Source organism: Labeo rohita, chromosome 8 (genome assembly GCF_022985175.1).
Source record: "Labeo rohita strain BAU-BD-2019 chromosome 8, IGBB_LRoh.1.0, whole genome shotgun sequence".
In the NCBI taxonomy this organism is placed as follows: Eukaryota; Metazoa; Chordata; class Actinopteri; order Cypriniformes; family Cyprinidae; genus Labeo; species Labeo rohita.
In genome coordinates this window covers 1,861,151-1,873,268 of record NC_066876.1, presented here as the reverse complement: position 1 = coordinate 1,873,268, position 12,118 = coordinate 1,861,151, and the positions used below count along the sequence as shown (strand labels likewise).

General features: G+C 40.3%; 1 protein-coding gene across 1 annotated transcript in view; it reads right to left on the bottom strand.

The window, feature by feature from the left end:
- Window positions 1-12,118, bottom strand: part of plxnd1 (plexin D1) — a 57,487-nt gene that overhangs the window by 30,836 nt on the left and 14,533 nt on the right. The window contains exons 6-11 of the mRNA XM_051117743.1: window positions 10,449-10,626; window positions 9,050-9,158; window positions 6,890-6,989; window positions 3,119-3,217; window positions 1,886-1,975; window positions 1,409-1,499 (exon numbers count right to left, since the gene is read on the bottom strand). Coding sequence (XP_050973700.1) covers window positions 1,409-1,499; window positions 1,886-1,975; window positions 3,119-3,217; window positions 6,890-6,989; window positions 9,050-9,158; window positions 10,449-10,626 — 667 coding nt within the window. The remainder of the gene's footprint in view (window positions 1-1,408; window positions 1,500-1,885; window positions 1,976-3,118; window positions 3,218-6,889; window positions 6,990-9,049; window positions 9,159-10,448; window positions 10,627-12,118) is intronic.

Here is a 12,118-nt window from a genome sequence, read left to right as displayed (position 1 = left end):
AGGTCGGACTGTTACAGCTGATCTGAGGTAAGACGCTCATGTCAATCAACTATTGTGGGAGCGTCCTTTGTGGGTGTGACGCCACACCGACAGGCATCTGAGAATGGCACGATTAGAAAAAGTGGATATTATTTTTACAGATTAATTAAAAACCACTGCATGGATTTTTATCATTATAGGGTAGATACACTGCCAACACAAACTTTCAGATTCACAAACTTTCAAGGATTTCAAGGACCCATGGGAACCCTGGATTACAATGGTGAAAAACTACCTACAATCTAAAATCAGTACCTAAAATTTACACATTTTCTCACACCCCCAAAAAGTGGTATAGAATTTTTTTTTGCTCCGAAATTTCTAGTAAATTTAACAATTAATTAATAAGAAATTGTCATTTAAAAAGATAACTGATTCTAAAATAAAACAAATCTTTCTTTTATTCTACTCCTAAAAACATTTATTACAATGCACATTTATGTAACGTGGGGTTTGGGTTTTGTTTCATGTTCATGTTTTCACGTTTTATTTTGTATTGGATTCATGCTGTTTTTGTCTTGCTTCCCTTGCCCTCATGTATTCCTGCTATTGGTTCCTTAGTTCATTGTGTCATGTTCTCATTGGTTGCTCTAGACATGTGTCTGTTTGCTCATTGGTTGGTTCTTGTCATGTGATGTCTTTGGTATAAGTAGCCCTCATGTAGCCAGTGTCTGTATTGTTGTGTATTAAATTGTGTACCTGTTGTTGGTGAGTTTGTGTGTCTGTTCCATGCCAAGTCCGTTCCAAGTCATGTCTGCTAATGTCAAGTTGGTTCAAGTCAAGTCTGTTTGGATTATGTTTGGATTTCACTGTAAATAAACTGCACTTTGGTTCATCCACATCTCGCCTTCAGTGGACTATTCATTACAATTTATGCACATTTTTAACTTGAAATCATGATGTTGATTGAAAAGAAGTTCATGTTAATATTTTGCTGACAAATTTGTACCCAGCTAAATCTGACAAAATCTCCCAAAACCTGCTTTTGAGGACATCCTTATTTGTTAAATAAAAAAGAAAAAGAATAAAGAGGTACACATATGAATATACTTATAAAAATAACATTTTTTTGTAATGTAAAAATTCAGAAGGTTTTCTATTAGGGTTAGGACAGGGTTATAGTATGTGTAACTATCTGCATATAATAAAGGATATAAAAGCCATAAAAGTCTACAGAAAGTCCACATTCAGACAGCTGCGTGTGTGTGTGTTGTGATGAGTCAGTGTGAGCAGCAGACAGTCTGATGGTGATGAGACACATGCTCAGCATTAATGTGATTACTACACAGATTTCACACACTTCCTTAGGACACCAGCGAACCGTCTGTTATCTGTGTGTGTGTGTGTGTGTGTGTGTGTGCGCTGATACCTGTCATTGGCTTTGGACTGTCTATATATGTGCTAGTTCCTCTTCTCCGCAGATTCAGATAGAATGTCTTGCTCCGCAATGTAGTTTTCAGCTGCATAAACACATGAAACACTTTTATGCATCAGTAAACCAACGATCTGAGTTGCAAACATTATAACTGGACTGATTTAAACTGAAAACTGAGTGCTTACTATTTTGCATTATCAAAACACCCTTTTCCTGTTTACTACTGTAAAGGTGCTTTGACACAATCTGTATTGTTACAAGCACTATATAAATAAAGGTGACTTTACTATAAAGTTAAATCTCCTAAAGTTAAAATGAAACTCACTGTATGATCACACTGATGTATTTCATAGTGAACTGGGACATTCAGACTCGTGTTTCTTTATTGGGAGTGTGTGTTCTGCAGCAGGATGGTGTGAATGAGCAGTGCATGTCAAACAGATGTGTTTGGGATGTGTTGGATGAACTTACGGTCACTCCACTGCAATTCACCGACGGCCCGTCCAGCCATTGCGCTCTGTACAGCTGCCCATCGTCGAAATCACATTCCAGCTCAGTGCCCTACACACACACACAGAGAGAGAGCATGACGAGTAGAGCCACAGCTATGTCCAATCCCATCAGAGCGTCCCAAGGGACTGAAGGCATGTTGAGACAACATCACAAGACCATCAGACAGACAACAGATCTCTGAGTGTCTCCTCACACAGCCGCTCTTATGTGCAGAGACGCCCACATCTCTTAGCACAGCCACGCAAACACACACACACTCACACAGAGTTGCATCACACTCCTGATATTCCCAGTCAGTAGATCGTAAAATGATTCCCACACTCTCAACCAATGAATGTCCATGCCATGCTGTATGCAGCTGAAAACATGCTCAGAGCACACACAGACGTCATGATGGAGACCTGCACACACACGCACACACACGGACATGAGTGAAGCATCTGGAAGTCATAATGCAGACCCACACGGAGAGGAAGCGCTGTGAGGCCTTCATTACCCACAGTACAACAGCACAGTCTGTGTGAGTCTGTCAGAGCCGCTTAAAGACTACGACACAAGTTAGGATTTAGTTGTTAGCTTCAGCTACCTAGATCAAAGCCTCTGGTCTGCTGTGAGACATATGCTTCTGACCTGCTGATTTGTGCCTCTTTGATGGCACTGGCTGTTTCATGTCTTATTATTTCTACCTCATTTCTGATCCACAGAAGGAGTCAAAGTTTGGAACGACAGGCCAATTACCACCGAAAATAACACTGGCGTCCCTTAGTTTGTAAGAATCATCAGAAAACACTCTGACAGTTACACACTTCTGTCCATGGGGCAATACAGAATGAATGTCTGTGAACATGTTTTTAGCTTGTTTTGTTTCGATTGTCGCAGATGTAGTGTACTCCAGCTTTTACAAACAGCATCTACTTAGCACATGCTCTGTGTATGTATCCAAAATCCTTGTCCTTGTGGGGACATTTTTGACCCCATGAGGAAACAAGCTTATAAATCATACAGAATGTTTTACAAAGTTTTTTGAAAATCTAAAAATGCAGAACATTTCCTGTGAGGGATAGGTTTAGGAGTAGGGTTATGGTAAGGGGATAGAAAATACAGTTTGTACAGTAGAAAAGCAATTAAGCCTATGGAATGAACCTATAAAACATGGAAACCCAATGTGTGTATGTGTGTGTGACAGCCTACATGCTCTATGTTCTCGAGCTTCAGGGAGAAGACATGGGTGCTTCCAGTGGGCAGTGGAGAAACATCATAGGCCAGCATACTGGGACAGGATGAGGAATTCTGAGACAAAAACAAGAGGTGAGAACAAATGAGATCCAACAAAAACAGTAATGAGCAGAGTTTGGAGAACTATGAATGCAAGCAGTCTCGTATGTGTGTGTGTGTGTGTGTGTGTGTGTGTGAGGGAATATGTCAACACTGGAGGAAGGCACAATGAAAATGCAAACAGCAGTTATTTATGGCTATACAAACACAATCACACCACAATCTGCACCTTACAATGTTTTTATGGAAAGATGGAGTGTTAGCATATGAGAAAAGGACAACAAATCTTTTTTTTCCTGATGCGTGTTGACCAAAACGTCTCCTGAATTGCCACATATTTCCCAACAGTCTGCTTTTACACTGCGCAATTCAGCAATGCATGTTATTTTCAAGATAAAAATGAGAAAGACATGCAGTTGTTTTGAAATCATACTTTTGTACTGTATAAACAAAGGTTAACATTTATTGTCTCTAAACTTCCTCTCCTGTCCAGCCATAACAATTACTGAAACTAAACTGCTAAATTTCTGAGATGGTTCATGAGGTATAGATATGGCCATCTATAGCTACATATCAACATCTAGGCAACTAGAGATGTTTCTACACCAGTTATATTACAGTAGATGTATTTGCATGCCTATCCATTGGCGGCAATGCTTTATGTTACGTGTGAGCAATGACAGCAACAGACACCTTATGCTACACTTTGACTTACTGTCTAGACCATTTCTGTCCTCTCTCCTCCAAGCCTGCATGTGCAACCCCCTTCTAACCCCTGGCCACCTAGGGCAGGAAGCAGAGAGATGTATCTACTGTGGTATAACTGGTGTAGAAACATCTCTAGATGACTAGGTTCATCAACAATTACCCCACGTCACACTACTCATCATCTCCCTGCAATGGCTACCGGTCGTGGCTCGACATCAAGTTCAAGACATTGATGCTTGCGTACAGAACAGCCACAGACTCAGCACCTCCTTCTTCCACTCACTCTTACGAATCTACATCCCCTCCAGAAGCCTGAAATCTACAAGTGAGTGATGCATCATGCTACCATTACAAAGAGTCACAAAATCACTTTCCAGAACACTTTCGCTCACCGTTCCTGGCTGGTGGATTGATCTTCCCACCCCCATCCAGAATGCTGAATCTCTGACCACTTTCTTCTTCCTTAATCCCACTTGTCTAGTTTGTACTAATCTGAACAATGGGTGAAAACTTGTATTGCAAGCACTTCCTGTGGTTATTTGCCTCTTTATGATAAATTGCTTTTTGTTTTCTTCAATTGTAAGTTGCTTTAGTGTCTGTAAGTAATAAATGAGAATGCAAAAGCAAATACACAGAGAGGGGCTATGGAAAACTCAAATCTGTTAACTGATCTGTTTTATAATGTTAGTTTTAGACCCCAAAAATACTCACTGCAAGTACACTGCCCTCCAAAAGTTTGAAAACACCCCTGGCAAAGTGTGTTTTTGGATGATATTATTTTTTGGTGCAAATACATTAAAGTAAGTTGACATTATCATTGAAGAGCAGCAATAATAATTTTCATTTTGATCACATAATAATGGCAATATATACATGTCAAAGTCAGACGTGCCCCTTTGTCAGCTGTGATGCCTGGTTACTGGTTTAAACTTGGCCCAGGTTTTTAAAAGATTTCTGGGTCGGGACACCTTAATAGCTTCAACAACTGATTGCCAATTAAGTTTAGAATACAATGAATTTAGGCCCAGATTATGCAGAGCTGTAATAGCTGCTAACGGTGAGTATTTTGATGAATCGAAATTTTTATTTTTTTCTATGTATAAACTGTTTATGTAATCAAATATATCTGATGTTGTCCCTTATCAGTGCAAAATTATCACAAATCAAAAAGGATTCATGCCAATATTGTCCAAAACCCCACTTTTCTAGGGTGTTTCCAAACTTTTGGAGGGCAGTGTACATGAATGTAAACGTTTCTGTGTTGTTGAATTCTGGCATCTGTCAACTGAAGTTCATAATGTAGTTTAATACGTAGTTCAGTGTTTCAGCATGTGTGTTATGGTGGGTATTATGGTTAAGTCATCAGCTTCTGCTGCCAGTTGTCTATTTTTGGGCAATTACTGCTATAGTGGAACAGACTGAAATAATCTTGTAAAGCAAATTAGTTGAATAAATGAGTCTGATTGTTTATGGCTAGTCACCTGAATGAATTTAATAACACAGTTTAATGAAGTTACTTGAATTGCCCTCCTTGAGTCTTCATTATGCCTTTGATTACCAGAAGCACATGTAAGTGTGTTCAGCAGAAGCACACACACCACCAGTGAGCTGCTCAAGCATTTGTGTGTGTGTGAAGTATGTTTCCGCTCAAACTGAACTCATATTAAAGTTCAGACAGAGGATGGACAATTAAAAACTAATCATGAAAACTAATGCAAATGAAAAACCTATGTGCAACAAACCTTGATTAACACTGTAAGGTTGAACTAACATTAATGTTGTGACTGAGATGAATATGAACTCATTGTCAGTGTTTTCAGTAAACAGACTGAAATGAGGTTCATCATTGCACAGTCAGAGCATGTGAAACATCAGCTGTCTCACATGCAGTGTTCCTCTTTCCTCAGACTGTCTTACACAATCTGTTTCATTTCTGAAAATAAAAAGCTCTGTTGCAATACAGTAAGGAATCATAGTTGTGCTCTACAGAGAAGGCTGCTCTACAATCCAGTCTGGTGGATGAAGAGAGACAAGTTGTGATGTATGACAGTAGAGGAACGGTTGGGGAATCACATTCATTATCTGAGAATGTGTTTGTGTTTTATGACTTCCCTTTTGGGATTTTAGGTGATTTAAGCTCTTATCTGTGTGTAAATTTCTCTGATTCACCATCATTTGTACACAGAAAACAGTAATATGACTATCATTTAAAAACATTTTCACTGGTCTAATCAAAAAGCATAGTTTTCAGTTTAAACCTGTTTAGTTCAGTTAGTAAAGTACCTAGCTTTACTGACTGTTATTCTGGGTTTCATTCATTTTTCTAGTGAACAGAGAAATACATACATTAACACATTAAGACTTTCCAAATTGTCTTTATTTATAGCAGTATTAGAACGCAGTCCCAGCAAGCACTGCCAAAAAAGCTCAGAGCAATAATTTCAGACCAGGGAGAAATGTTAAGTGTAATACTGAAATCTGCTTACTTTATCAATATGTTTGCTTTAGACACAAGTCAAAATGTCACTGAATGAAGGACTGAATAACAAAATGCTTTTGGGTTTATAGCGAAAAGTTGAAAAAGCCAAAAAAAATACTACATTGACCTCCTCACGTGACATTTTGGCTTAGGTCTAAAGTAAATATATTGATTAAGCAGACAGATTTCAGTATAACACTACTTTGAATGAACTATTTCCCTGAGCTTGATGCAGTGAATGCTGGGATTATTGTGTTCTCTGGTAAAGGACGTATTATACATGCATCAAGCCTATGTTGGGGTGTAGATGGACACCTCACTAGGGTCTGGACAGAGAATCAATCTATGATGCTTTCTTTGGCCTGACCTTGGGATATGCAGTATAAACACTGCAGGTATTTCTGTCTCATCTGACACTTTAAATCATGTCTTTGACTTCATTTAAAGCCCAGTGTATGGTGCTGTATGAATGCTGTGCTGTGACATGTGTGACGGCTCACCTCCAGAAGGAGACGTGGCATGTTGTCTTTGCTGGAAACGCACATGTTGAGCTGCGGGTCCCAGTAACAGCGCCACGGCGTACTCAGACAGCTCGTGCACCTGCAGGACAACAAACACACAGAAACAACCTCATCCGCTGCTCACGCCTCACTGAGGGTGAAAGATGCTTTAACTGTTACCGGTCAGATAGAATAAATTCATATAAAACAGCCAGCTTGGACAATATTTACATATGACCATTAATCAGGTTGTGTAACGTGGCTTTTTGCTGAAAAGCAGCATTCTGAACATCATTGCTTATGGCTTTTTTTTGTTTGTTAATTGTTTTTTTACAATCACTAGGACACATTTTTCAGAACTGTTTCTTAATATCTCAGTGATATTGTTCCTCTGTGCCATTATCACTGGAGTTGTGCTGTGGACTATTTTTAAACAATATCTTTATTACTGTTCTAGTTATTGTCTGTGGCTACATCTAATGGGTTTGATATTATTTCATTGTTTAGATTTGGAATATGTTTCAATATTACTGTAGAAACACAGCAAAGTATTCCGTTTTCTATTGTGTTTAGGCTTTGAACATTAGTTTAAGTATGTAAAGTTACAAACTGGCCTGAGTGAGAAATGAATTCCTGTGATTTGAAAGCTGCACTCGTTGAATGTATTTTGTGCCAAAGCAATGATATATGATCCACAGTTCAGCCAAATAGATGTTGTTGTGCTCACTAAAAGAGTGACCTAAGTACTGAGAAATGGGTCCTAGTGATTGTTACAAACTGTAACAGGAAGTAGTTATTGTCTCTATATGGAAGCATAAGTGTTTTCTTACAGCAGTGCTTTTTTTGATCACATCCTCTGTTAAACCTTTAAATAAATCTGGTGGGCGACACACACTTTGAGAAGTGCTGTATTACAGTTCCAGAAGAGTGTTCATGTGTGTGTGGACAAATCCAGATAACTGAAGTCCTGAAAACCGCTTGCTGACCATCCTACACAGATATCACAGTTTATGTGAGTGGTGAAAGTGTGCACGTGTGAAACATGCTGACTAACAGATCTGAGATCAGACAGGGGCGGTGAAACAGTGCTGTGTGTCTGCAGGAGGAGCAGAGACGCTTTCATCCTCACAAACACAGATGAGCGTCAGCAGAGCCACACAATTACCCCAGCATTCATTACGCCGCTATCAGTGAGAGAGAGAGGCAGTGTGTGTGTTTGTTTAAGATAAACTCCAGCACTGCTCTGTGTGTGTGTGTGTGTGAGTGAGTGAGTGAGTGGGGTATTACTGCGGTCAGAGACTGTATCTCTCCTGCTGGAGTGACTGATGTCTGATTGGGAGTCTCTCTGGGGGGCCGACAGTGTGTGTGTGTGTGTGTGTGTGTGTTTGTGTGTGTGAGAGAGAGAGAGAGTAACCAGACTTCATCTTAAACACCCTTATCACAAACACAAAGTCCTTCCCTCTTTGTTAAAAACACTTACACTTCAAAACATGTTCAAAATCTGTTTTATGATTTCATGATTTTGTAAAGTAACATATATATATATTTTTATGTTGTGGAATGTTTCTAGAGTCTGCATCAGTGGTTGACAGTCTGACAGTCGTGTGATGTGCTCGGTGTCAGCGGTGGAGAATCTGCGCTTGGTTTAGCGTTTGAGAGAGTCATATATCGATGAGTGTGAAGAGCGAGCACTGGTGTGAATGATCTAAACGACATGAACATGTGGATGATGCTGTTATAGATGTGAAGTTATACATTGCACTGCCTCTCCTGTGGCCCGGAGCTTATTATCACCTTCACAGACGCCCGCATGTAAATGAACTCACACACACCTGGCTGACATGCAGCACTTTACACAGTTATTTCCATCTGAAGTCACTCTTGAAGACTGTGCTGAACGAAGCACGTGTTCTATGATCATATCACATATGGTGCGACAGTAGAAGTGTGGGCAAAGATTTTTCTATACTTTCACTGCACCACAGTGTACTAATTTGTGTGGAACATAGATACATTACCATGATGTAAATATCTTGTACTGTGAGGATTCTGGTCATAGCCATAACAGCATGAAATAATTTTATAGCTGTAATTGTGAAATTGTGAGTAATGCCTTGACTATGTGTATGTGTATGTGTGTGTGTGTGTGTGCTTACTCACGCAGTTTTGGAGTGGATTTGTCCTGTTCGTTTACACTCGTAAATGATGAAACTTCCAGAAACCACAGCAACACCATTAACCCTGATGGCTACGGGGACGATGACGTGATCTAAACACAGACAAATTATTATACGCTACATATCAGACTCTAAACATATTCTGGGCTCATTTTCAATAATGTCTCAGTATCTGCTAACAACATACAGTTATGGCCAAAAATATCGGCACCCTTGCAATTTTGTCAGAAAATGCAACACTTCTCTCAGAAAATTGTTCCAATTGCAAATGTTTTGGTATTCATGTGCTTATTGTTTTAAAACAAAAAACAGAAAAGAAAAGTCAACAGTATCAGCTTGCACTATCCGTCGCCATCTGAATGAAAAGGGACACTATTGTAGGAGACCCAGGAGGACACCACTGCTGACACAAAGGCATAAAAAAATCAAGATTGGAGTTTGCCAAAACTTATGTGACAAAACCACAATCTTCTGGGAGAACGTACTGTGGACAGATGAGACAAAAGTAGAGCTTTTTCGTAAAGGACATCATGGCACTGTTTACAGAAAAAGAAATGAGGTCTTCAAAGAAAAGAACACAGTCCCTACGGTCAAACATGGTGGAGGTTCAAAGATGTTGACTGTGTGAAAGGTATCATGAAATCTGATGATCACCAAAAAATTTTGGGGCGCAACCTAGTGGCCAGTGTCAGAAAGCTGCGTCTCCACCAGAGGTCATGGGTCTTCCAGCAGGACAATGACCCGAAACACACTTCAAAAAGCACTCCGAAATGTTTACAAACAAAGCGCTGGAGAGTTCTGAAATGGCCAGAAATGAGTCCAGATCTGAATCCCATAGAACACCTGTGGAGAGATCTCAAAACAGCAGTTGGGAGAAGACATCCTTCAAATCTGAATGACCTGAAGCAGTTTGCAAAAGAAGAGTGGTCCAAAATTCCAGTAGAGAGGAGTAAGAAACTCATTCATGGTTACAGGAAGCGACTGATTTCAGTTATTTTTTCCAAAGTGGGTGCTACCAAATATTAAGTTAAGGGTGCTGATAATTTTGTCCAGTGCATTTTTAGGTTCTGTGTGGAACTGTATCAGATTTGACTTTTCTTCTCTGTTTTTTGTGTTGTTTCAATGCAAACAAACAAACAAAAAATAAACGTGTGAGTACCAAAACATTTGCAACTGGAACAATTTTCTGAGAGAAGGGTTGCATTTTCTGACAGAATTGCAAGGGTGTCAATATTTTTGGCCATGACTGTATATGGCAAAGGTTGTATATTGTGTGTTTCTGGGTGCTTTTGTCTTGCACTGAACATTTATATAAGTAAAACAACTTAAGCTGTAATTATTTCTCAAAGATTCAGACCAGCAAGCTGCGTTTGTGTGTGTACCTGTGCCGAAGGGGATTGTGGGATACATGCGAGTGGGCGGCAGAGGGCAGGTCTGGATCTGGGCCGTGTCGTAGTCCAGATGTACAGTGGCGTTTGTGGCGATTCCCACGCCATAATAACACTCCACCTGCAGACCCTGCAGATCTGGAACACTGCCGTTGATCAGGATCCCCACGTTCTGAGAGAAGCACATGATTAGCACACACTATGCCTGACACACACACACAGCCTCCACAGCAGCGTCACAAAACACACAGCCACAGCTCACCCCAAAACCACAAGACTGAAAGAGGAAATTTGTCTTATTAAACATTTTAATGGTTAATAATAATATCGTATATCAAACAATGAAAATGACCCAGGCGTTTGTTGATGACATTCAGCCAGTAATGTGTACGGTAGCAGAGTGTGAGTGTTTCTGAGTGTGTGGCGGTCAGTGACGGGCCTTCATTAGAGCGCAGCGCAGCTAGGTTTGAATCTGAAGACGTGACGGTCACAGTGAGAATTGCTGATGAGCTCCTCCGGCCCGCTCTTCAGACACTCATCTCTGCTATCACACGCCACATTGAGCTCTATTGTTGTCAGGATGGCAGACTTCCTGACAGCGCTGCCTGTTTCCTGTTTCCTGTTTAGGCTGAGGAGTCATTTCCTCTGGCAGTGGACAGAAGCTCACCTAATTACCTCCAATATCCTTCACGTAAGAGTCCTACAAGATCTTCCAGTCTAACAGCAAACCATCTGAGCTACATATAGTATTACAATTTTTATGCTGGTTTGTACAAAATCTGCTGTACCGTAGGATGTACAGATGACATGACACACACTCTGGACTGGTGGTCTGTAAGTTTACTAAGAATAAGCTGCGGCTCATTTACAGGTGCATCTCAGTAAATTGAAATGTCGTGGAAAAGTTAATTTATTTCAGTAATTCAACTCAAATTGTGAAACTCGTGTATTAAATAAATTCGGTGCACACAGACTGAAGTACTTTAAGTCTTTGGTTCTTTTAACTGTGATGATTTTGGCTCACATTTAACAAAAATTCACTATCTCAACAAATTAGAATATGGTGACAACCCAACTCAAAACACCTGCAAAGGTTTCCTGAGCCTTCAAAATGGTCTCTCAGTTTGGTTCACTAGGCTACACAATCATGGGGAAGACTGCTGATCTGACAGTTGTCTAGTTGACAGTTACCTGGGCTAAGGAGAAGAAGAAATGGACTGTTGCCCAGTGGTCCAAAGTCCTCTTTTCAGATGAGAGCAAGTTTTGTATTTCATTTGGAAACCAAGGTCCTAGAGCAGTGGTCTCAAGCTCAATTCCTGGAGGGCCGCAGCTCTGCACATTTTCGCTCCAACCCTAATCAAACACACCTGATCCAGCTAATCAAGGTCTTCAGGATTACTAGAAACTCCAAGCAGGTGTGAGTTGGAGCTGGCTGGAGCTAAACTCTGCAGAGCTGCGGCCCTCCAGGAATTGAGTTTGAGACCTCTGTCCTAGAGTCTGGAGGAAGGGTGGAGAAGCTCATAGCCCAAGTTGCTTGAAGTCCAGTGTTAAGTTTCCACAGTCTGTGATGATTTGGGGTGCAATGTCATCTGCTGGTGTTGGTCCACTGTGTTTTTTGAAAACCAAAGTCACTGCACCCGTTTACCAAAAAATTTTAGAGCACT